The 23,783-nt window shown below is 37.4% G+C and overlaps 1 protein-coding gene across 1 annotated transcript; it reads left to right on the top strand.

Annotated features, from left to right (window-relative positions):
• Positions 1-439: 439 nt before the first annotated feature.
• NUP42 (nucleoporin 42) lies at positions 440-14,674 on the top strand. The gene is made up of 7 exons (XM_065884105.1): positions 440-603; positions 3,004-3,232; positions 4,594-4,688; positions 9,457-9,533; positions 10,287-10,373; positions 13,328-13,412; positions 14,058-14,674. The coding sequence occupies exons 1-7, from the start codon at positions 492-494 to the stop codon at positions 14,633-14,635; spliced, it is 1,263 nt and encodes a 420-aa protein (XP_065740177.1). The 5' UTR covers positions 440-491; the 3' UTR covers positions 14,636-14,674.
• Positions 14,675-23,783: the final 9,109 nt, after the last annotated feature.

The following is a 23,783-nucleotide window of genomic DNA, read 5'->3' as shown; positions in this document are numbered from 1 at the left end:
AAACGTTACAACTGGCTTTATCTTATACTGTTACCCATCCTGATGAATGGCTGGGCAGATTTTTACTTTCTCAGCAGTTACAAATGAAAAATACGACTCGGCCTCTCAAACCACAGCTGATCCTCCTCTCAGGCCTTGCTGAAGTTATGGGTTTGTCCGACCAACTTTCTTTCCTCTCATTTTGTACCTCAAGCCTCCCCTGATGAACGAGACGCTGCACCACGGTCTTCGACGCCTTTCTCCACGTAACCTTTCAATCATCCTGCCTTCCCAGGCCACGCTCAGTGCGTGGGGGGGCGGTCCCACTCTTCTCAAATCCTATTGGGTAAAATCCACGCCTCTCTTCGCAGTGGGGACGGAACAAGAGATAAAGGGCTTTCCCAGGCGCGAGAAGATGACGTCACAGTAGCGGAGCCGCGACCTCCGGCTGTTTTGGGCTCTGCTGGCTGAGGGTGTCGACTGAAAACAGTTCCGTCCGCGATGCAGTCGCCATGACCATTTGTCAGTTCTTCCTTCAAGGCCGGTGTCGCTTCGGAGATCGGTGCTGGAACGAACATCCCGGCGCCGGGGGTGCGGGCGAAGGACGGCAGCAGCAGCTCTCAGGTGACGTTCTCCTCCGTCCTTCGCCCCTAGCCGAGCTGCGGAAGGCCTGGCGTGGGGCCGAGCCGGCGACGAACGGCCGTCCCTCGTGGGCCCAGCCGTTGGGCACAGCGCCGTGGCGCACCAGTCAGGTGACGCGGACGTGCCCGCGTCGTCCCCTCGCCCGCCCCGCCCACCGGCTTTTTTATTCATTTATTGGGAGCTCGGTTGGCTTTTGTTGAGCGGTTGGAGGCATGGGCTTGGTCCTGTTTACTAATGAAAAACAGGAATACGTGTCAGAACTTAACCTTGTCTTTGGGCAGCAGTGGTTCGCAGAATTGGCATAGGTCGACCCAGACGCCTCCTTTCTTTACTACTTTACTACCTTTCTGCGTACTTGCTTTTTCCCCTTGATGCCTTGAATATAATTTTTTCTAAACTTTTTTTCTAGGGAGAGGCTAGCAACTGGGGTCAAAGGATTCTTAACTTTGGGAAACACCTTTGAAGATCTAATAAAAGCTACAGAGCCATTAACCTCAGATAAATGCACATGCTCATAAAATTTGGGGTAAAATCGAGAGTGGGATGCTCAGTTAAGAACTCTGGGCTATGAGGGAAGGGGGTGCAGGACTACGTTGACCTGCTTCCTGGCCTAAGTCATTGTCGAAGCTTTTGGAATATTTCACTAAACCAATTGTGGATGATGCAAAAGGATTGACTGTCTTCGAGGAGAGGAGGGGTCCGAAATGAAATCATAGTACAATGCAAGGTTTTAGAGGTCAGATGAATCGTTAGGTTTCCTTAGGACTGAAACTTAGTCCTTAAAGTTACCACAAGATGCTGACCACCTCTCCCTTCTCTTTCCTCCTTTAGGGCTATTCATCTGACCCTTAAACCTTGTGTTACATTGTGGTTTCACGTCTGATTCCTCTTCTTGGGGGCAGTCTTTTTGCATCACCCACAATTGGTCTAGTGAAATATTCCAAACCAAAAATTAAGACTCAGGATCTGATAAATGTGCGAGTATTTCCAGGAACAACAAAACGTAATATGACATTCTGTTGAGACTCACTCTAAATGCAGTAATTAGAGGATAAATGTTGAATGGATAAATGTTAATGGATTTTAAAAGTGGAGATAAAACTAGTCAAGTAAACAGTGTATTTAATGCCCAGAAACAAATAAATGCTTATGGAATTAGTAAGTATGAAGACCAAAAGCTGTATACAAAAGATGGAATGAATTTCTTCAGTTGTGTCATCCCCGCAAAGGATTTGAAACTCTAGGAAAATAAAATATCATTAACCCATACTTGAGGGATCTGGTCTAGCAATCTGCCCCCTTTCCTCTTAGGTTTCGTTAAGCAGTTTTAGAATTGGGAGGTGAATTTTCATAAAGGAGTGTATCTCCCATCCCTCGAGTTTTTAATATACATATTTAATGGCATATCTCCTAATTCAGTCAGAAACAAGGTGAATTATCTTGACCCCAACTAAGAAGTGATGAATAATTGAGACAGTAGAAGTGAAAAAATTCTGTAAAATATAGAGACAGAGAGGATAAAAATGTTGGCTCATTTTGATAATTATAGAATACTAAAAATTTGCTCATAATAGAGGAACTCAGTACACTTTATTCATATGTAAATTACCTCTATACTCTCCCTATGGAAGGTAGGTGGGTTGGTGTTGTTTTCTCAGAGAGAATACTGAGTCAAATAGATTAACCCATCTATTCAAGGACAGAAGGTAGACTCTAATCTTTTATATTCAATACACTTCTCAATACATTGTCTGTTTTTCAGATTTTACTAATATATAGGGCCCAGTTGGGGGGCAAAGAATGATACAGACACATCTTTTTATCATGAAGGAGCTTATGATTTCGGTACATGCCTTCTATCCACTCCATTATCGAACAGTTGTTTACCTAATAAACTTAGGTCAGCTGAATTTAGTAATATATCATTATTTTTCTGTGGATTTACAGTCTTCTCAATCATGTTAACTTAGACCATTATGTGATTTGTTGATACTACACTTACCTATATAAATTGAAAGTGAAGAGTTTTGTAATTTAAAATGAGTGGAGGGCTTCCCTGGTGGTGCAGTGGTTGAGAATCCGCCTGCCAATGCAGGGGACACGGGTTCGTGCCCCAGTCCGGGAAGATCCCACATGCCGCGGAGCGGCTAGGCCCGTGAGCCACGGCCGCTGAGCCTGCGCGTCCGGAGCCTGTGCTCCGCAACGGGAGAGGCCGCAGCAGTGACAGGCCCGCGTAGCGCAAAAAAAAAATGAGTGGAAATGTAGTGCTTGTTGAATCTTTACATAAGGTCTGCACATATAATAAAACAAACTACAATGAAATTTTAAGAGATTCTAAAAATGAGTCGCTAGTAAAATTGTTTATTTTGTTGTTTATTTCAGGTAGTAACAGACGAGGATGGAATACCACCAGCCAGAGATATTCTAGTGTTATCCAGCCATCCAGTTTCTCCAGATCCACACCATGGGGGGGCAGCAAAGATCAAGAAAAGCCATCTTTTGCTTCTTTTGATTCTGGAGCGTCAGCTAGCAGGAACAGGGGGTTTGGATTGTCTCAGAACCCATTTGCTTCACCTAGCTCTGATGGGCAGAAAGATGAAAAGAAACTTCTGTAAGTGAAAGCCTTCAGAAAAATTCCTTCCCATTTGCTTATTTTTTTTCAAAAGTACCTACAGTACTTTCCTTAAAAAAGAGGTAATGTTATTATTACTTTATTAAGTTATTAAAAAATCAGAATAAGCAAAAAGCAGAAAAAACATCCATGATCAGAGATTACTATTTTGCAGGTATCATACTAGACTTTATTTCACTTAAAAACGTCATTCTTCTTTATCGATACAATGAGTTCTTGGGGATAATTATGCTTTTTCCACTTTTTTATTGATAACACCGTACTGTGAATATCTTTCTAATGTAGTCCTGCTTATATTAAATTATGAGTTCTTTACAAAGTATGAGGTGATTTAAAGCAACTTGTAATCTTGGAGGTCACTTATAGCATCTCGTATTCTTCTTTCTAAAACTTTTACTTCAGTAAGCCCATGTAAACATTTCATTTGATTTCCTTCATTATTGTGGACTAGATTTCTTACCATTTATTGAGAACATTCATAGTAGAATTTATGATTGGTGCCGAAACAGTGCCTGGCTGTGTATAACTGTTCCGTCAGCCCCCAGCAATTAGGACAGAACTTAAATATACTCATTAGTCTTTTACATCCCGTAACTAAATTAGACTAGTTGTAAACATTTTGAACCATGTACCATATATAATAAATTAAAATAAATAAAGTAAAAAACCAAATTAAAAAAATTAAAAAAGGAAAAAGAAACCCTCCTTCCTATATTTGATGTTGTCATCATAAAAATCCTAAATTTTATTATTATTTTATTATCAGTTATTCTTATTTGATTAATTCTGCTATTCTGGATAAGGGGAAAATATTTAATTTAGACCCAGATATATCCATGACTTTGCCAACAAGTTAACCATGGACATGGGTCTGTTCCCTTTTTGCAAAATGTGAGAATTAGACAAAATGATCTCTGAAGTCCTAACCACTTAAATATTTTATGGTTCTTTATTACTTACTGGTTCTTTCTTTCCCAGTTAAATGATCATTGATGTTAATAATGAACAAAGAAAGATTAAACTTAGTATTGTGTATTTTATTATATTTCAGTTCTTTAAGATATGTATGGTATGATAGTTGAGTTCTCAGTAAATGTATCAGTTAATGGTTCAGTGTATTGGAAAACCAAAATTATGAACTTCTTTGATATTATTTATAATCATGAAAGGTAGCTCATATTTCTATAAGCTTCTGCTTTAAAGAACACTCCTCAGAAAATATAACGGAAAAACCTAAAATTATATATTTACTACAATTTAAAATTTCAATCATTGAAAATTATAAATGGTAAATTTTAACAATCAGTAGAAAAAGATCTTTTGCCCTTTTTTTTTTTCAGGGAAGGAATTGTAAAAGATATGGAGGTTTGGGAATCATCAGGGCAGTGGATGTTTTCTGTTTATTCACCAGTGAAAAAGAAACCTAATATTTCAGGTAACTAGAAATTATGTGTTTTTAAAATGTGTTTTACAACTATTATTTTCTAAAACCAAGACTATGTCAAATAAAGAAATCGACCACAAACTTAGCTACAGTTAGGAGAGTTTGGACATTGTTTAAGGTATCCAAGTATTCTAGCAGAACTTCATAATTCAGAGATTGAGGTTGGAAGATATAGTTCAAGATATATAGATCCCTTGGGAAAAATAGTAGAATCAGGAACCACCACCTTTCCAATTCTGTAAGCCCAAGAAGAGGCTCTGCTTCCTTGGTTTCCTGTAGATACAACTTCAGAACCCTTTAGCTGCCTGCAGTGAATAGAAGAGTCCCGTTATGCCAAGGCTTTGGCTGCCTGATTCTGCTCTTTCTCCCCTATCTTTTTTTCTAAGGATAGTTACTTTTCATAAAGCATGTTGAGATCTATTCTGGGGGTAATATTTGAAGGTAAGGAGCCTTAGCTGGGCTACAGAGATAGCATTTCTTTAGAATACTCCTTTCCTTCCCATTTTCTTTTGTCCATAGCCCTTTTTGGGGCTGAAAGCTAGACCACCACAGTTGTTTTTGTTTTGTTTTTTGACATCTTTATTGGAGTATAATTGCTTTACAATGGTGTGTTAGTTTCTGCTGTATAACAAAGTGAATCAGCTGTATGCGTACATGTATCCCCATATCCCCTCCCTCTTGCGTTAGACCACCACAGTTTTATAAGCCTACTCTGGGTGGTCCTGGGCCCTATTAAGTTGAACAGCAAGTGCCTAGAAGATGAGAGCCCTTTCATTCTCTCAGAACTCTGGGATTTCTGTCTGTCTCTGCTCTACCTGCTCATTCTCTGTGAGCATTTGTGTCACACCACTCCTTAGTTGTTTATTTACTTAATCATTCAACAAATACTTATTGAATTTCTTTTGTGCCAGGCCTCATTCTAGGTGCTAGAGATATAGCAATGAGTAAGATAGATAGGATCCATCCCTTATGAAGTTTATGTTCTTGAGGGATGGAGGCAATAAGTAATACAAATAAATAAGATACTTTTAGATAGTGATTTTTCTGTAAAGAAAATAAGTGTTAAGCCTTTTTTAAAAAGTTCAGAATTGAACATAATGCCTAATGCCCTAGAGCAGTGGTTCTCAGTGTGAAATGTAGATCCATAAGCAGGGTTGTAAGATAAAATATGGGACATCCAGTTAAATTTAAATTTCAGATAAACAGTATTTTTAGTATATGAATATCCCATATAGTATTTAGAACATACTTATACTTTTTTTTTGGCTGTGCCGTGCAGCTTGTGGGATCTTAGCTCCCAGACCAGGGATTGAACCCGGGCCCACGGCAGTGAAAGCACCAAGTCCTAACCACTGGATCACCAGGGAATTCCCGGGACATACTTGTACTTTTATCAAAGTATTTGTTGTTTGTCAAATATTCAAATTTAACTGGGCATCCTCTTTATTTTTGCTTAAATCTGGCAACCCTATTGCTAAAATCCTTTTAGGGGCTGTACAAGTTTAGAAATATTTTCATAATAATACTAAGACATTAATTGCCATTTTCACTGTGTTGACATTTGCAGTGTTCTTACAAAAGCTTTGATGAGGCACAGGCAACAAACTGTACTAGCAGATTATAATAGTCAATAAAAAAATTTTAACGCCATTTTCACTTAAGAATGTCCTTGATGAAGAGGTAAAAATTATTAAGTTTATTAAATATTGACTCTTAAGTGTACACCTTTTAAATATTCTGTGTGACAAAATGGGAAGCACACACAAAGTAACATTAACAAATTTTTTGATATTGTAAGATGACATGTGCCAACATTTGGAGGTTCTGGATAACTCAGTGAACCAATATTTTCCAGATGACCAATGTGTGACGTTACAAAATTATGCATGTTTGAAAAATCCTTTCTAAGTGCAAGATAAAACAATTAATAGTTTTGGTTTATTAATATGATTTCATTAATATGATTTGAGTCCACATTATAGCTAACCTTTAAGAAACTACTGTCTGTCAAGTTTTGGTATAGTATCAAGAAGGATATCCACAATTATCTGAAAAGGCCATTAAAGTCATCCTTTTCCAGCTACACATCTGGGTGAGAACAGTTTTTCTTCATATACTTGAACCAGGGAATATACTGAAACAGGTTGAAGCAGATTGAACAGCAGAAGCAGATATAATAATCCAACAGTCTTCTATGAAGCCATACATTAAAGAGATTTACAAACATAAGACAATGCCACTTATATCACTAAATTTTTATTTTTTGTTTTGGAAAATAGTTTTTTCATTTATGTTGATATATTTCTTATTTTTAAGTGAATTAATATTTTCTACAATTTTTCAGTTTTCATTTCAGATATGGTAAATATTGATTTATGTAACCCATGTGAGCAAAAGGTCTGCCATCCTTATTTATTTTTAAGAATGTAGATGGGTCCTGAAACCAGAAAGTTGGAGAATCACTGTCTGTAGGCATCCATTATAATAAATTAATTTTTCCTGTGCAGCTAGAATGATACTACATTTGTACCACCCTTGAAAGAATTGAGGAAATAGTCACTCAAATCATTTTCTGTCTTCATGGTTCAGATGAGTAACAGATGGAAGGAGGAGAAAGTAGCCAGAGGGATAGTGTTTCTTCACAGAGAGTGGTTATCTATTCTTAGGAAGCAGTATTGGAGCTGAGTCCTGAATGAAGAGAAGATGTCACTTATGGGAAGATTTGGGGGAAAATGTTCCTTACAGTACAATAGCTAGTGCAGAGGCACTTGTGGAAACAAGGTTGCCATGTATTTCGTCTAGCAAGGCCTGAATTTGCCAGAGGAGAGTAAATAAGAGAAAGAGTAATATGACATAAGGCCAGAGAGAGACAGCCAGGGGCCAGATTATGTTGGGCCTAATTGCACTAGGAAGCCAGAAAGAGCTTTGAGCAGGAGGAGGGATATGATCTGATTAGAAAAAGCTCACTTAGGGACTTCCCTGGTGGCACAGTGGTTAAGACTCCGCCTGCCAACACAGGGGACATGGGTTTGAGCCCTGGTCCGGGAAGATCCCACATGCCGCGGAGCAACTAAGCCCGTGTGCCACAACCACTGAGCCAGCGCTCTAGAGCCCGCGAGCCACAACTGCTGAGCCCGCGTGCCACAGCTAGTGAAGCCCGTGCGCCTAGAGCCTGTGCTCTGCAACAAGAGAAGCCACCGCACTGAGAAGCCTGCGCACAGCAGCAAAGAGTAACCCCTGCTCACTGCAACTTGAGAAAGCCCGCGCACAAGCAGCAAAGACTCAATGCAGCAAAAAATAATTAAAATTAATTAATTAATTAATTTTTAAAAAGCTCACTTAGACTGTTGTATAAAAAGAAATGGTCTGTTGGGGGGCAAAATAGCGGCAGGGCAATGAGTTAGGAGACAACTGCTGATGACCGAGAGTTACTAGCAGTGGAGACAGAATAGGTCAAAATTCGTGTTCTGTTTTGGAGCTAGTACTGGCAAGAGGCTTATTAATTAGATATGGGGAAAGAGAGAAATGCAAAGTGATTCTAGGTTTTGTGGCCTGAGCAGTTAATAAAGGTGGTAAAGACAAGTTGTTAGAGAACTCCAGGATTCTGATTTGAATGTTTAGTCTTTTCTTTATTCTGAGGTAAGGGTCTTTGGAGTTAATGGTGTCTGGTTATAAATAATTCTCTGTAGAAAAATATCCTGAACTTTTTTTCCCTTTCTTAAAAAGTTTTCCTAATTATGAAAGTTACAGCTGTTGCCATAGAAAACTTGGAAAATACAGAAATATGTGAATAAAGATCAACTAATCTCAGAAATAACAACTGTAACATTTTAGTGTATTTCTTTCAAAACATGCGCACACATATTTCTTATTTATATATATAATTAGGAATCATAACCTAGTGTTGTATTCTGCTTTGTTTTCAGTGTCTCCATTACTAAAAATACTAGAATGAACATATTTTTATGTAACACCCTTTGTTTATACATTTAATTATTTCCTGAGGTTAAATCCTAGAAATTCTAAGGTCAAAAGGTATGAGCATTTTTAAGGCATTTGACATTTATTGACAATTTTCCTCCCAGAAAAGTTTACCTTTTTGATTTCCATAATGGCGACTTAGGAGAATGTCCATTTCACCACATCCTTAATAACAATTATTCATTATTAATTTTTGTCAGTCTGATAAATAAAGCATTGTATCTCTATTTAAGTTGTATTTTTAAATTGAACTTTTTTTTTTGCGTGAACTTTTTAATTTCATTTATTTACTGGCTATTTGAATTGTTTTGTGAATTGCCCATTCATTATCTTTGCCCATACTAATTTTTCTTACTGATTTGTAATAGCTATTTATACATTGATGTTAGCTCTTCTCCTGTCATATATGTTGCAATTATGGTTTTCCCAGTTTACTGTTTGCCTTTCAATTTTGCTATTGTAGTTTCTGACTTACAGAATATTTTTTTTAGAAGTATGAATGTATATGTAGTCAACTCTTTCTTGTTTCTTTTGTTTATTATTCTTTCTACTCCATTTATCTTTAGAAAATTTTTCCCCTTCAAAGATCAGTTAACAACTATATTTTATTCTAATTTTATACTTTATTAAATAGAGTATAGGCTTTGTATTTTTTCCTTATGATTATGAAATTTTTCTAATGATCAAGATTAGCATATTTTCCTGTCTAGTACCTCTTATTTTACTCTACTATCAAAAGTATTGGTATTTAAAGATTCCAATTGATTCCTCACTTCAGGTTTTACAGATATTTCACCAGAGGAGTTGAGACTTGAATACCATAACTTCTTAACCAGCAATAGCTTACAGAGTTATGTAAGTTTGTTTCCTATTCATCTACCTAACCGATTAGCTGTTAATTATTGTCTTCTCTGTAGTGGCTTGCTTGTGTGTTGGCAAAGTGGATGAGGTCTATAATTTTTTTTCATAACAAGGCTATTTTTATATTCTAAATTAAACTTTAGAATTTCTTTGAAATTGGTTGGTTATCTAAAATGGTGATAATATACTTTGACTGTAGTAACTAGGAATGTCATTATTTTTATTACGGGTTATCCAGCAGTCAGTCCCAGAAATCATACCTTTCATTATTTGGCAAACATCTATGGAGTATGTCTTAGGTGCAGACACCACAATGAATGCTAGAAAAACAAACTTAAATAAAATGCAGTGTTGTATATAGATTAACATTCTCATATATCAAATATCAAAAAATTGAAAAGCTGGGCTTGAATAAGTTCAGTGCCTAAAGGAAATGACATAAATCATGTATTTTTCTATTGTCTACAGTCAATATCATGTGTTTCAACTAGTGCACATGTTTGTCTCTGTACTGCCAGGTACTTGTGATTTTAACTAGGTGATACAAGGAGTTGGAGAACAGGGAAGGGGGTCTACAGCTGGAGTATCTTTAGCAAGTAGGGGTAGGTCAATGCAAATTTTACAAGTTATGGGTTGTAAAAATGTTTTATAAATTTATTGTAACTTTGGAAATACAAACATGAAGTTATTGGAGAGATTATCTTAAACACTCAATATTGACTCATCATTTTTCTGTCTTCTCTCCAGCTACATTCCATCCAACAGTTAATAAATCAGTGGAGGAACAAGGTAAATGAACTGAAAAGTCTAAATACATCAACTACAATAGCTTTGGTGAGTATTGGAGAATTTTCTACAGGGAAACGTCTTATCTATTGCTTTTTTGCAGAATTTCACTTTGGATTTGGAAAGCAAAGCTAAAATTCTCTGTCAAGAATTGTGATACACATATTCTCAAGAACTGTATTATCATTTAGAGTCACGGTCCTGGAATTGTTTTCTCTCTGTTCCTTAGTCAGAAAAGCACAGATAATTATGCTTTTCTAAAACTATTTTTAGGATAAGATGTTTAACTTTGGTGGTACTAGTTTTAAAAATTGGAAAATATTACATAAATTCAAGTATGCCAGGTTATCAGCGTTTAAAAAGAAATTGCTTTGAAAAATATGAATGCATATTTAGACTAATGTATACTTTTGTGACTGAAGGACCATATGTTCCTTGTCTTATACAGAAATGCCTTTAGGAGATACATGCCCACTTGTCCCCAAAGATACATGATCCTACTGCAGCATATTCATTATCTCTGTCAGTAGTTTATTTTGCTACCCCCATAAGAAGTTCTTAAGAATATTATTTTTAAATAAGATATTTACATTTAGAATTTGATATTTCCAGTCTACGAGGTGGTTTTTCTTTGTACTTTCTGAAAAAGGCTATGAGAGTAGTAGCTGTCTAAAGTTAGTGAATGACTGTTTGAAAGTCCTGACACCCTACTCCTTTCTTTTTTTTAAAATTTATTTATTTATTTATTTATTTATGGTTGTGTTGGGTCTTCGTTGCTGCGTGTGGGCTTTCTCTAGTTGTGGTGAGAGGGGGCTACTCTTCGTTGCAGTGCGCGGACGTCTCATTGCGGTGGCTTCTCTTGTTGTTGAGCACGGGCTCTAGGCACATGGGCTTTAGTAGTTGTGGCGCGCGGGCTCAGTAGTTGTGGCTCACAGGCTCTAGAGCGCAGGCTTAGTAGTTGTGGCACACAGGCTTAGTTGCTCTGCGGCATGTGGGATCTTCCCGGACCAGCGGTCGAACCCATGTCCCCTGCATTGGCAGGCGGATTCTCAGCCACTGCACCACCAGAGAAGTCCCCCTACTCTTTTCTTAAATATATGCTCCTAAATGACTAGAGTCTTTTTTGGGGGGCCATTGCATTTTATTTAATTAATTTTTATTGGAGTATAGTTGCTTTACAATGTTATGTTAGTTTCTACTGTACAGCAAAATGAATCAGCTGTACATATACATATATCCCCTGTTTTTTGGATTTCCTTACCATTTAGATCACCACAGTGCATTAAGTAGAGTTTTCTGTGCTATACAGTATGTTCTCATTAGTTGTCTATTTTATGCATAGTATCAATAGTGTATATGTGTCAACCCCAATGTCCCAATTCCTCACACCCCCCCAAATGACTAGACTCTGTGCAAGCTAATTTCTTCTACCTTTCAGTTGTTGTAATGCCATTTGAATTCAGTAGGACTCCTCGGAAGTATTTTTTCTCTAGATGAGAGATGGCCCGCCATCACCATTGCTGATGTAGAAGGGATAACTGAGTCCAGAGAACTACAGAGCTTCCTTCAAGGTTGGAAGTTCCATGTTCTTTGCCACCTTCCTAGGGGCCCTTCTGTAGGTGAGAATCTTGGACAGCCTGCCTACAACTGGCTTACCATGTGTCAATTCTTCATGCCAAGTGATTGGGGTTTTTTTAATATTTATTTATTTATTTTATTTTTGGCTGTTTCGGGTCTTAGTTGCGGTTAGCGGGGTCTTCATCGCGGCATGCGGGATCCTCCACTGCGGCACCCAGGCTCCTCATTGCAAGGCGCGGGCTTCTCTCTAGTTGTTGCCCGTGTGCTCAGTAGTTGTGGCGTGCAGGGTTAGCTGCCTCGTGGCATGTGGGATCTTAGTTCCCCAACCAGGGATCAAACCCACGTCCCCTGCATTGGAAGGCGGTTCTTAACCACTGGACCACCAGGGAAGTCCCCGCCAAGTGGTTTATTCTTTATTCCTTAATCTATTATATGGATATAATTTGTTTATCCACATACCTGTTAATGACTGAGGGAGAGAAGCTAGACGAAAAAAAGAAAAAGTACATACTATATGATTCCATTTATATGACACTCTAGAAAAGACAAACCTCATCTCTAGTAATAGAAAGTAGGTGAATGGTTCCCTGGGGCCAGAGCTTGGGAGAGTGTTGACTGGAAAGGGACACAAGGGAACTTTTATGGGTGATGGAAATATTCTAAATCTTGATTGTAGTGGTTGTTATAAGTTTGTCAAAACTCATCAAAATATAGATAGATTGTTTTAATGGACGCATTTTATTTTGTGTAAACTGTACCTCAGTAAAGTTGATTTTGTTTTTAAAGAAAAAATGCCAATAGGGTTTTAAAATGAGAGAAATCTTATGTACTTAGGTTGTTGAGGGAAGACTTCTTAGAGGTAAGGATTAAGTGAACAGTGCCTTGAAAAGGAGATTAAGATTTCAGTAAGCAGAGACGAAAGACATTTCTAGAGCAGAAAATAGCAAGAGCATAAAATATTTTCAGGGAGAAGGAAATGTTTAATAGATTTTAGTGGTAAGCTTTTAATAATGTAATTGCAAATTAACTTCAGTTCAAGCATTTGAGTAAGTGGACTGAGTAGCCTCTAAAGGTCCTTTACCTAATATCTAGGTTTTTTGATAAATGCAGATCAACCAGTAGAAACTAAAATCCAGAATTAAAAAGTATTTTCCTGATTTTAATATGTGTTCATTGAAGAAATTTAGAAAGTGTTCTAAAAGCATAAGTAAAATTAAAATCATTCATAATTCATCAGCCACACAATCACTTCGAACTCATTGAGGTTGGCCCATTTTTTCCTGTGAACATTCACTTGCAGGCATTTTTCTATATTAAACAAAATGAAGACGTTTTTAAGTACACGTTTTAAAAATTGAATTTGGCTATAAAGTGTATAGAAAAGGTACTTGAGAATTATTCACTTGCCTACCTTTTTTTAATAGCTCTCTGATATAAAGGGTGGAGTAAATCAAGCAGCACCTGCATTTGGATTTGGCAGTAGGCCATCAGTAACATTTGGGTCACCAGGTAAGTGACAAAGTAATGAAGGACTTCACTGATTCAAAAAAATAGGATTTTATAGGTTTCAAATATAAAGCCTGAAGTTTTGTTTAGTGCCATTTTAAGTCACTCTTGCAAATTCTACCACCTTCCATAATAGAGCTTCAAAGAATTTGGCTCATCAAGCATTTGCGAAATGGGATTCAGAATGGGCATGGTCTTTGAAAGACCCTATGGCTCAGGCTTTAGAAGTATATTTTTGGAATAGTTTTTCAAGACTTCCATAGGAATACATAGTTAGGGTAGCAGCACCTTTGAGGACTTTGTTGTCCCTGTATATAACAGCATAGTATTGTCCTCAAATGACAGTTCCGATGAGATGAGGGGACAGGTGAAGTGAAGGTTTACTCCCTAATCCCTGAGGTTTCTCAAGAGCTGCCTCCTTGAGTGTAAATTATGGTGCAAATGAGATCAATGTAGCAGAAAGACAGGACAACAGGGTTTAGTGGGTTTGTCCTAGTTTCTCATTTTCACTTTTCTCTTCTTCCTTCCAATAAGTTAATTATCATCTAAATATGGCAGAAATAAGAAAAAAAAGGGCGGGTGGGGAGTAGTAATATAGCTACATTTTCTGATTAATAGCTTCTTTTTTTCTTTTTCTGGTTTTTGTAGGTTTTCCAGTGAATAACAACAGCAGCATTAATGCTCAGAATTTTAGTTTTAAACCAAGTGCTGGATTTGCTACTGCCCCTTCTGGAAGCCCTTCTGTGTTTGGGAGTACTCCAGCATTTGGAGCTGTACCCTCCGCCAATTCTGCCATCACTGCTTCTACTCCAGCTTTTGGACTTGGGAAACCCCAAATCACATCTGCTGCTTCATTTTCATTTAAAAGCCCTGCAGCTTCTGGTTTTGGATCATCCGGATTTTCAGGATTTCCAGCTTCTATGGCAGCAGGACCTGTTAGAGCTCCAGAGACCCCAGCCTTTGGAAGCGGCAGTTCTTCAGCTGGTTTTGGTAGTCCAGGCTCACAGTCTCACACTGCTTTTTCCAAGTCATCCAGTGGCACCTTTGGAAACAGCAGCATATCCACCTCTCTCTCATTCTCAAATGGCAGCACCACAACAAATAATGTATTATTCACACCCAGGGATCAACTAACAGCAGGAGAACAGGAACAATTTCAATCCAAGAAATTTACTCTGGGAAAAATTCCATTAAAGCCACCTCCTGTGGAACTTCTAAATATTTAAAAGAGTAATTTTAAATACAGAAAAGAACAGCTTTTAAAATTGTTTTGAGTGGTTCATATAAAAGGGCAGATATATATATACACATACATATATATTATATATATACATATATATTTATAAGAAGTATAAACTTTCAATAATAGGAGTTTTTATATTTAGCATTTTCTTGAGTGTAACTATTTAAGTAAAACAACAAAAACTCAGCAACGGATTTTTTTTTTTTTTTTTTTTTGCTATAATTATGAATGGAACTGAAAAAACTGTCAGGGTGCAGTGAATAAAGTACTTTTCTTATTCTACATCACTTTACTCTCTTACCATTTAAAATTTTACATTTAAACATTTTTTTTAAAAGGAAGGAGATAATTTCTAGAACCAGCAGAGAAAAAATGCTTAAATGTTTAGCCTACGTACCAAATAAACATCAGTAGCATGACTTTAAACTTCATGTTAAAGAAGATTCTCTTAAAGAGAGAAATAACAATATTTAAAGGGTGAAAACTTTTTAGGACCTAAGAAGCATTTTCCCCTCATATTTTTTCCTCCTCAGTTTTGGCTCTCTCATGGACCATTTGAGTTTTCTTCAACAATTCTGGGCTAATTTTTATCTTGGCCTAATTTTTATGTAATTCTATTTTTTCCTCACATTATCCCATCAAGTGGATGGATTGTAAGAGGAGTAGAAATTATGATCTTCTGTGAATAAATAGTATATAAATATCCTTTGTAGTTGCATAAAACATTTCTGGAAGAATATTTAAGAAACTTGCTAACAATGATTACCTCTGGGAAAAGAATTGGTGTCTGAGTTAGGAGAAATACTTTATATACCATTTTGAACTGTTTGAATATTTTACCATGTACATGCATTACTTTGTTTTTTTAATTGAAAGAAAATCAGGAAAATTAAAAAAGGATTAGGAAGCTTTTTTCAACTATAAACAGCAACATTATTGGCAAGTTTAATGATACTTAAGATGAAGCTAGTTTTTCTAGCTGCATTTTTGAAAAGCATTTTTTTTTTAATATAAATTTATTTACTTATTTTTTTTTTGTTTTTGGCTGTGTTGGGTCTTCGTTGCGGTGCACGGGCTTCTCATTGCCGTGGCTTCTCTTGTTGCAGAGCACGGGATCTAGGCGTGCAGGCTTCAGTAGTTGTGGCTTGTGAGCTCTAGAGCACAGGCTCAGTAGTTGTGGCACACGGGCTGAGTTGCTCCGCGGCATGCAGGATCCTCCTAGACCAGGGCTCGAACCTGTGTCCCTTGCATTGGCAGGCAGATTCTTAACCACTGAGCCACCAGGGAAGCCCGAAAAGCATTTTTTTTAAACTAACAAATAACTCTTTATTCAAGATGCATCTTCTCTAGACTTCTTTTTTAAGTAACAGAGAAGGGACTTATAACTGGAAAAAAGTTTTTGAACAAATCTAGGCTGCTTTCTTCCGCCTCCATTTACATTATTACGGTATGCTCTTATTCCTTTATGGTATATTTCTTAAAACACTTTTTTATAAAATATGTTTATTATAATAAATTTGGAAATTTCCAACAAAGAAATTAAAATTTTCAGTAATCTTCTCCCTGCTTCCCCCAAATAGTTTATGTAGAGCGGTGAGGATTCACCAGCTGTTTCTAGAGTTTCTATTAGAATTCTCAGACATGTTTGGATCTCCCTGTGTCCTCAGATTGAGGGAGTAATATCTTGTATATCTTACATATGGTTGATCCAAATACCCAGAGACCTGTCATGAGTTGAAGCATATGTGTCAGAGTTCTGTGTTCCTTTCTCAAGCCTCAAAAATTACACAGCTAGCACTGTGAGAACAGTTTCCTGACACAGATCTGGCATTGAAGTCATTTTTTTAAGTGAAAATAAAAACTTAAAAGATATGCACTCCACGTGATTTTAGCATATATGCAAAGGGTTTAATCCTCATGGGATCCAGGTTCTCTGTTAAACTTTTTGAAGAACTGTATGACTCAAACTAACAGTTGTGGAACCCCAGCATTTCGAATAAAACCTACTCAAGGGGGTGTATGTTTGAAACCATCCTTGGTATAGAGGTGATAAATAGACCCTAAGTTCCTGCTTTGGTCGTAAGTTCTAAAGACTTTCCAATGTTTTTTTCAACACAGTTGACTCCTAGAGTTGTCCTACCCTGATGGAATGAACCCTGTGCTACCATTAGGTTGGTTACAGGCTTACCAGGCTCCCTTGGGTCCCAATTGAACTTCCCAATGTCCTGGAAGCTCTGAGGATGCAGATTAAGGGCCCAGTGTTTCTAAATCTGCCTGACTGTAAGGATCACCTGGGGTACTGATTAAATAATATATCCATTGGGCTAGGCCTGGGAATGTGTTTTTTTTTACCAAGTGACCCATGAGATCCTTCAGGCAAGTTTGGGAAACTAGCCTATCCAACTACATTTAGGCTACTTAGTAATTTGCAATTTGGGAGTTATAATTGTTGGAAGTCTATTTTCTGTGCTCTCACACACACACACACACAAAAATGAGATCCAAAGTTGTCAGATAGTGCACTTGTCAAAAAGTACAAATAGGTGCTGTGAGTTCCTTAAAAGTGTGAGAAACTGAAGCAAAGAAGTCCACAAAGTAGAAGTCAGCAGTATGCATGCATACTGGTATCAGGAGTCCAAGGAGGCCAGGAACTCCTAGACAGGCCCTAAGGGGCAGCAGGGCTTCAGAAAATCAGAAACAGGTAACACTGAGGTGGTGGTGGCAAGGCATAAAGGTAGTTTGAGTTTCAAGACCCTAAGAGAGAGTGGAAGGGAAAAGGCAACCGCAAGGCACAAGAGCAAGTGCCACCATCTGGATTTTTTTTTTTTTTTTTCACCATCTGGATTTATTCAGTGAGGTAAGAACCGATTCTAGCAGAGCTGGTTGAACTGAAAGTAGACCCAAAGTAAGCACAAACAGCCTCCCTTCACAGCTTCTACAACAGCTGTCCCTTTTACCTAGGACTCAGAGCAAGGGACAGAATTGTATATAAGGTTTTATTACAAGTAAACTGATTTAACTCGGTTGATTATCTTATATAATGATATAATCAGATATCATTATAATTGATATTATAATGATATCTGATTATCTGATTAGAAGGGGAGAAGTGTGACAGCCGAGAGCTGACTAGAAGGAGAGAGAGAAGCTGATATTAAAACTATTTAAAAGGCATAATATGATTTAGCTACATAGTATTGTTCATAAGAGTAAAATAATTCAATCCAGTGTCCAACAACAGGAAATTGGTTAATGTGGTAGGTTCACATATTGGAATACTAAACAGCCTTTCTAAATGACCTAGAAGAATAGGGAATAAACTTGGAAAGTTTTCACTCTGTAGTCAATGGACAAAACCTGTTATAAAACAGCATGTACAATGTGGTCCAGTTTGGGGGGAAAGTGTATATTCATGGGAGGAAAAAGCCTAAAATTAATAATAGCTCAGATTTGTTTGGTTTTTTTTTTATTGTGGTTAAAAAAATAAAACATTAAATTTACCATCTTGAACATTTTTAAGTTCAGCAGCACTAAGTTACATTCACATTGTTGTACAACAGATCTCTGGAACTATTTCATCTTGTCAAACTGAAACTGTTTACCCACTAAACATTAATTCTCCCTCCCTCCTCTCTCCAGTACTTGGCAATCACATTTCTACTTTCTGTTTCTATGATTTGACTACTTTAGATACCTCATATGAGTAGAATCATACAGTAATTGTCCTTTTATGCTGGCTTATTTCACTTAGCATAACATCCTTGAGGCTCATCCTTGTAGACTGTGATCGAATTTTCTTCTTTTTTTAAGTTTGCATAATATTCCATTGTATGTATTGTATGAACCACATTTCGATTATCCATTCAGCTGTTAATGGAATTTGGGTTGCTTCTACCTCTTGGCTACTGTAAATAATGTTTTAATGAACATCTCTTAAAGATCCTGCTTTGAATTCTTTTGGATATATACGCAGAAATGGGTTTGCTGGATCATATGCAGCTCCGTGTTTAGTTTTTTGAGAAACCTTTACACTGCCCTTCATAGGAGTTACACCATTTTACATTCCCAGCAGCAGGGTTTCAGTTTCTCCACATCCACCCCAGCACTTAGTTCCTTGTTTTGACAGTGGCCTTCCTAATAGGTGTGAGGTGATATCTCGTGATTTTGATTTGCATTTCTCTTATGATTAGTGCTGTTGAGTATCTTTTCATGTGCTTGTTGGCCATTTGTATATCTTCTTTGGAGCACTATCTATCTATTGAACTCCTTTGCCCATTTTTAATAGGGTTATTTGTTTTCTTGTTGAGTTTTAGAAATTCCCTATGTATTCTGAATGTTAACCCTTTATCATATATATGATTTGCAAATATTTTCACCCATTCCACAGATTGCCTTTTCACTCTGTGGATTGTTTCCTTTGACACACATAAGTTTTGAAGTTTGATATAGTCCCACTTGTCTATTTTTGCTTCTATTGTCTGTGTTTTTGGTATCACAATCAAGAAATCGTTGCCAAGTCCAATGTCCTGAAGCTTTTCTCCTATGTTTTCCTCTAGTAGTTTTATACATTTAGGTCTTTAACCTATTTTAATTTTGGTCCATGGTATAAGGTAAGTGTCCAACTTCATTCTTTTGCATGTAAATATACAGGTTTCCTAGTACCATTTGTTGAAAAGACTATCTTTCCCTATTTTGTAGTTTTGACCTCTTTGCCAAAAATTACTTGGCTATATAGGCAAGGGTTTATTTCTAGGCTCTAGTCTCTGTTTCATTGGTCTGTATATCTGCCTTTATGCCAGTACCAGACTGTCTCAGCTGGTGTTGCACTGTAGCTGGTTTTGGAATAAGGAAATGTGAGGCCTCCAACTTTGATCTTTTTCAAGATTATTTTGGCTATTCAGGGTACCTTGAAATTTCGTATGAGTTTTAGGATTTTTTTTCTACTTCTGCAAAAAAATGACATTGGGTTTTTTATATGAATTGCATTGAATCTTAACATCGCTTTATGTAATATGCACATTTTACCAATATTAAGTCTCCCAAACCATAAGCACAGGATGTCTCCATTTATTTGTGTCGTCTTTGATTTCTTTTAGCAATGTTTTATAGTTTTCAGTGTACAAGTCTTTCACCTCCTTGGTTAAGCTTATTCCTATGTATTTTATCCATTTTGATGCCATAGTAAATGTGATTGTTTTCTTAATTTTCTTTTCACATTAGCCATTATTAGTGTATAGAAATATACCTGATTTTTATATGTTGATTTTGTATCCTGCTACTTTGCTGAAATTACTTATTAATTGTAACAGGGTTCTTTTGTGTGTGTGCATGAAGTCTTTAGGGTTTTCTACATATACGATCATGGAATCTGTGAACAGAGATCACTTTACTTCTTCCTTTCGGAATTGGGTTTATTTCTTTTTCTTTTCTAATTGCTCTGGCTAGGACACTCGGTACTAAGTTGAATACGAGTGGTGAGAGGGGGCATCTTTACCTTGTTTTTTTTTTTTTTTTTTAATGGACACTTTTAATCCTAATTGCTTTTCTTAAAATTCATTTATTTTAATTTTTGGCTGCATTATGTCTTCATTGCTGCGCATGGGCTTTCTCTAGTTGCGGTGAGTGGGGGCTACTCTTCATTGCAGTGCGCAGGCTTCTCATTGTGGTGGCTTCTCTTTTTGCGGAGCACAGGCTCTAGGCATGCGGACTTCAGTAGTTGTGGCACGTCAGCTCAGTAGTTGTGGCTTGCAGGCTGTAGAGCACAGGCTCAGTAATTGTGGCGCACGGGCTTAGTCGCTCCACTTTGCCTTGTTTCTGACCTTAAAGGAAAAACTCAGTCTTTCGTGATTGAATATGATGTTAGTTGTGGCCTTTTCATATATGGCTTTTATCATGTTGAGGTAGTTTCCTTCTTTCCCCAGTTTGTTGAGTGTTTTTTTTTTTTTTGCGGTACGTGGGCCTCTCACTGTTGTGGCCTCTCCCGTTGCGGAGCACAGGCTCTGGACCCACAGGCTCAGCGGCCATGGCTCACGGGCACAGCCGCTCCGCGGCATGTGGGATCTTCCTGGACCGGGGCACGAACGTGCGTCCCCTGCATCAGCAGGCGGACTCCCAACCACTGCATCATCAGAGAAGCCCACTATCTACTCTTTCAATTCTAATTTTAGTTATTTGAATCTTCTAGCTCTTTTTCTTAGCTAATCTAGATAAGGGTTTGTCGATTTTGATGATCTTTTTAAAAGACCATGTCTTAGTCTGCTTGGGCTGCCAAAATAAAACATCATAGAATGGATAGCTAAAAAAACAGATCTTTATTTCTCACAGTTTTGGAGCCTGAAAGTCCATGTCAGGGTGCCAGCATAGTCAGGTTCCGGTGAGAACCCTTTTCCTAGCTTGCAGATAGCTGCCTTCTTCTTGGGTGCTAAGGTGGCCTTTTGTCATGCATGTGCATGAAGAAATAGATTTCTCTCTCCCTCTTCTTACGAGGGCACTAGTCCCGTCATGAGGTTCCCACCCTCATGACCTAATTTAAACCTAATTATCTCTCAAAGGCCCCACCTCCAAATACCATCACTTTGGTGGTCAGGGCTTCAACATATGAATTTAGGTGAGGGGGCACAAACATTCAGTTGGTTTTATTGATAATACCAACTCTTGGATTTATTGATTTTTTTTTATTGTTTTTCTATTCTTTATTTCATTTACCTCTCCTTTAATCTTTATTGTTTCTTTCCTTCTGCTAAATTTATGTTTAGTTTGTTCTTTTCCTATTTCTTCAAGGTATAAAATTAGATTATTGATTTGAGATCTTTCTTCTTTTTAATGCAAGTGTTTATCTCTATAAAGTTCCCTGTTATCACTGCTTTTGCTGCATCCCGTAAGTTTTGGTATGTTGTATTCTTCATTTGTCTCTAAGTGTTTTCTAAATTCACTTGTGATTTATTCTTTGATCCATTTGTTGTTTAAGAGTATGTTGTTTAATTTCCACATACTTATGTTTTTTCCTTCTGCTGTGGATTTCTAATTTCATTCCATTGTGGTCAGAGATACTTTTTATGATTTCAGTCTTCTTAAATTTGCTAAGACTTGTTTTGTGACCTAACATATGGACTACCTTGGAGAATGTCCATGTGCACTTGAGAAGAATGTGTATTCTGCTATTGTTGGGTGAAGTGTTCTGTATATGTTTCGTTCAATTATTCTATAGTGTTAAGTCCTCTGTTTTCTTATTGATCTTCTGTTTGGCTGTTCTATCCATAACTGAAAGTGGAATATTGAAGTATCCTACTATTATTGTGTTGCTGTCTTTTTCTCCCTTCAGTTCTGTCAATGTTTGCTTCGTATATTAGGGAGTTCTAATGTTAGGTGCATGTATATTATAACTGTTATATCTTCCTGGTGAATTGACCCTGTTATCATCATGCAATGTCCTTCTTTGTCTCATATGTCTATTTTATCTAAGTATGGCCACCTCTGCTCTCTTTAGGTTCCTGTTTGCATGGAATATTTTTTCCATCCTTTCGCTTTTAGCCTATGTGTGTCTTTAGACCTATAGCATGTCTCTGTAGACAGCATATTAGTTGGTTCTTGTTTTTTATCCATTCAACCAATGTGTCTTTTAATTGGTACATTTAATCGATTTACATATAAATTAATTATAGGCAGGAAAGGACTTATATTGCCATTTTGTTTTCTGTATCTTATAAACTTTTTGTCCCTCTCTCCATCCTGCTGCCTTATTTTGCATTTTGCTGATTTTTTTGGTAGTAACATAGTTTGATTCCCTTCTCATTTCCCTTTGTGTATATTCTATAATTTCTCTGTGGTTATCACTGTAATTACATAAAATATTTTAAAGTTACAATAATATGTTTTAAACTGAAAACAACTTTAATCACATTAAAACTCTGCTCCTTTACAGTTCTGCCTCACCCACTTTATGTTATTGAGACATAAATTATCTCTTGTAACATTGCATATTTATTAACATAAATTTATAAGTACTTTCTATGCTTGCTTTTGTTTTCTTAAATCTGTACCAGATTTAAAAGTGATTTATGCACTTACATTACAATACTACATAATTCTAAATTTATCTATATGTTTACTTTTACCAAGGAGTTTTATATTTTTGTATGGTTTTTGTTGCTCTTTATCATCCTTCTGCTTTAACTTGAAGGACTCCCTTCAGTATTTCCTTTTTTCTTCCTAGCCAGTTTGTTTTCTATTGACACCACAATGCTCAGGTCTCGACCGTGTACTTCGATGGTGGTCACAACCATTACTTCCATTGCTGCTGCTTGGTCTTCAGGTTCTCCTCATGCTTGTTGAGCTGGCAGTGCATAGTACATATTTTCCTGGGCTGCAGTTCCAGGGGTTTGTACTTCTTGCCCTTGTAGAATTTCCTGAGGTTCTCTTTCTGAGTCTGGTTAATGGCAGTGAGAACACAGGCAATAGATTTGCAAACAACTCGAATCTTATAGAGTTTGGAAGCTGCACTGCCTGTCACTTTGGAGACATGCAGCTGGGACAGCTCCACTTTCAGGTCATCCATCTGTTTCAGCAGCTCCTCCTTCTTCTAGCCTGAAAGTCTCAAGACTTAATGTTGGCCATGGCTGCACAAGGATGCTTTAAAGTATGAAACAGATGAATGAAGACATCTTCTTTACCCAAAACATTAATTTATGCTAACAAATATTGCAGGGCTTCCCTGGTGGCGCAGTGGTTGAGAGTCCGCCTGCCGATGCAGGGGACACGGGTTCATGCCCCGGTCCAGGAAGATCCCACATGCCGCGAAGCGGCTGGGCCCGTGAGCCATGGCCACTGAGCCTGCGCGTCTGGAGCCTGTGCTCCGCAACGGGAGAAGCCACAACAGTGAGAGGCCCGCATACTGCAAAAAAAAAAAAAATTATTGCAGAAGAAGAAACTCAATGGGGTCTGACTTCAATAATACTCATCAAAGGTAAATTAATATAACAAAATACCACTTCATGCCCATCAAATTGGCAAAAATCAAAGTCTTACAATAACAGTGTTAATGAAGATGTAACATTGTGGAGACTCCGGTGAGCTGCTGATAGGAGTATGGATTGGTGCAAGCACTCCAGAGAGCCATTTGGCAATATCTAGTA

The sequence above is a fragment of the Phocoena phocoena genome, chromosome 9 (assembly GCF_963924675.1).
Source record: "Phocoena phocoena chromosome 9, mPhoPho1.1, whole genome shotgun sequence".
NCBI lineage: Eukaryota > Metazoa > Chordata > Mammalia > Artiodactyla > Phocoenidae > Phocoena > Phocoena phocoena.
The sequence above is the reverse complement of the archived record's forward strand: the minus strand, read 5'-3'. Positions and strand labels throughout refer to the sequence as shown.

Bases quoted from the DNA above. Each gene is read 5' to 3' on its own strand.
- NUP42 (XM_065884105.1), top strand. From the start codon at position 492: ATGACCATTTGTCAGTTCTTCCTTCAAGGCCGGTGTCGCTTCGGAGAT. The intron at 604-3,003 runs GTGACGTTCTCC...TGTTTATTTCAG, and splicing joins ACGGCAGCAGCAGCTCTCAG to GTAGTAACAGACGAGGATGG. The intron at 3,233-4,593 runs GTAAGTGAAAGC...TTTTTTTTTCAG, and splicing joins AAAGATGAAAAGAAACTTCT to GGAAGGAATTGTAAAAGATA.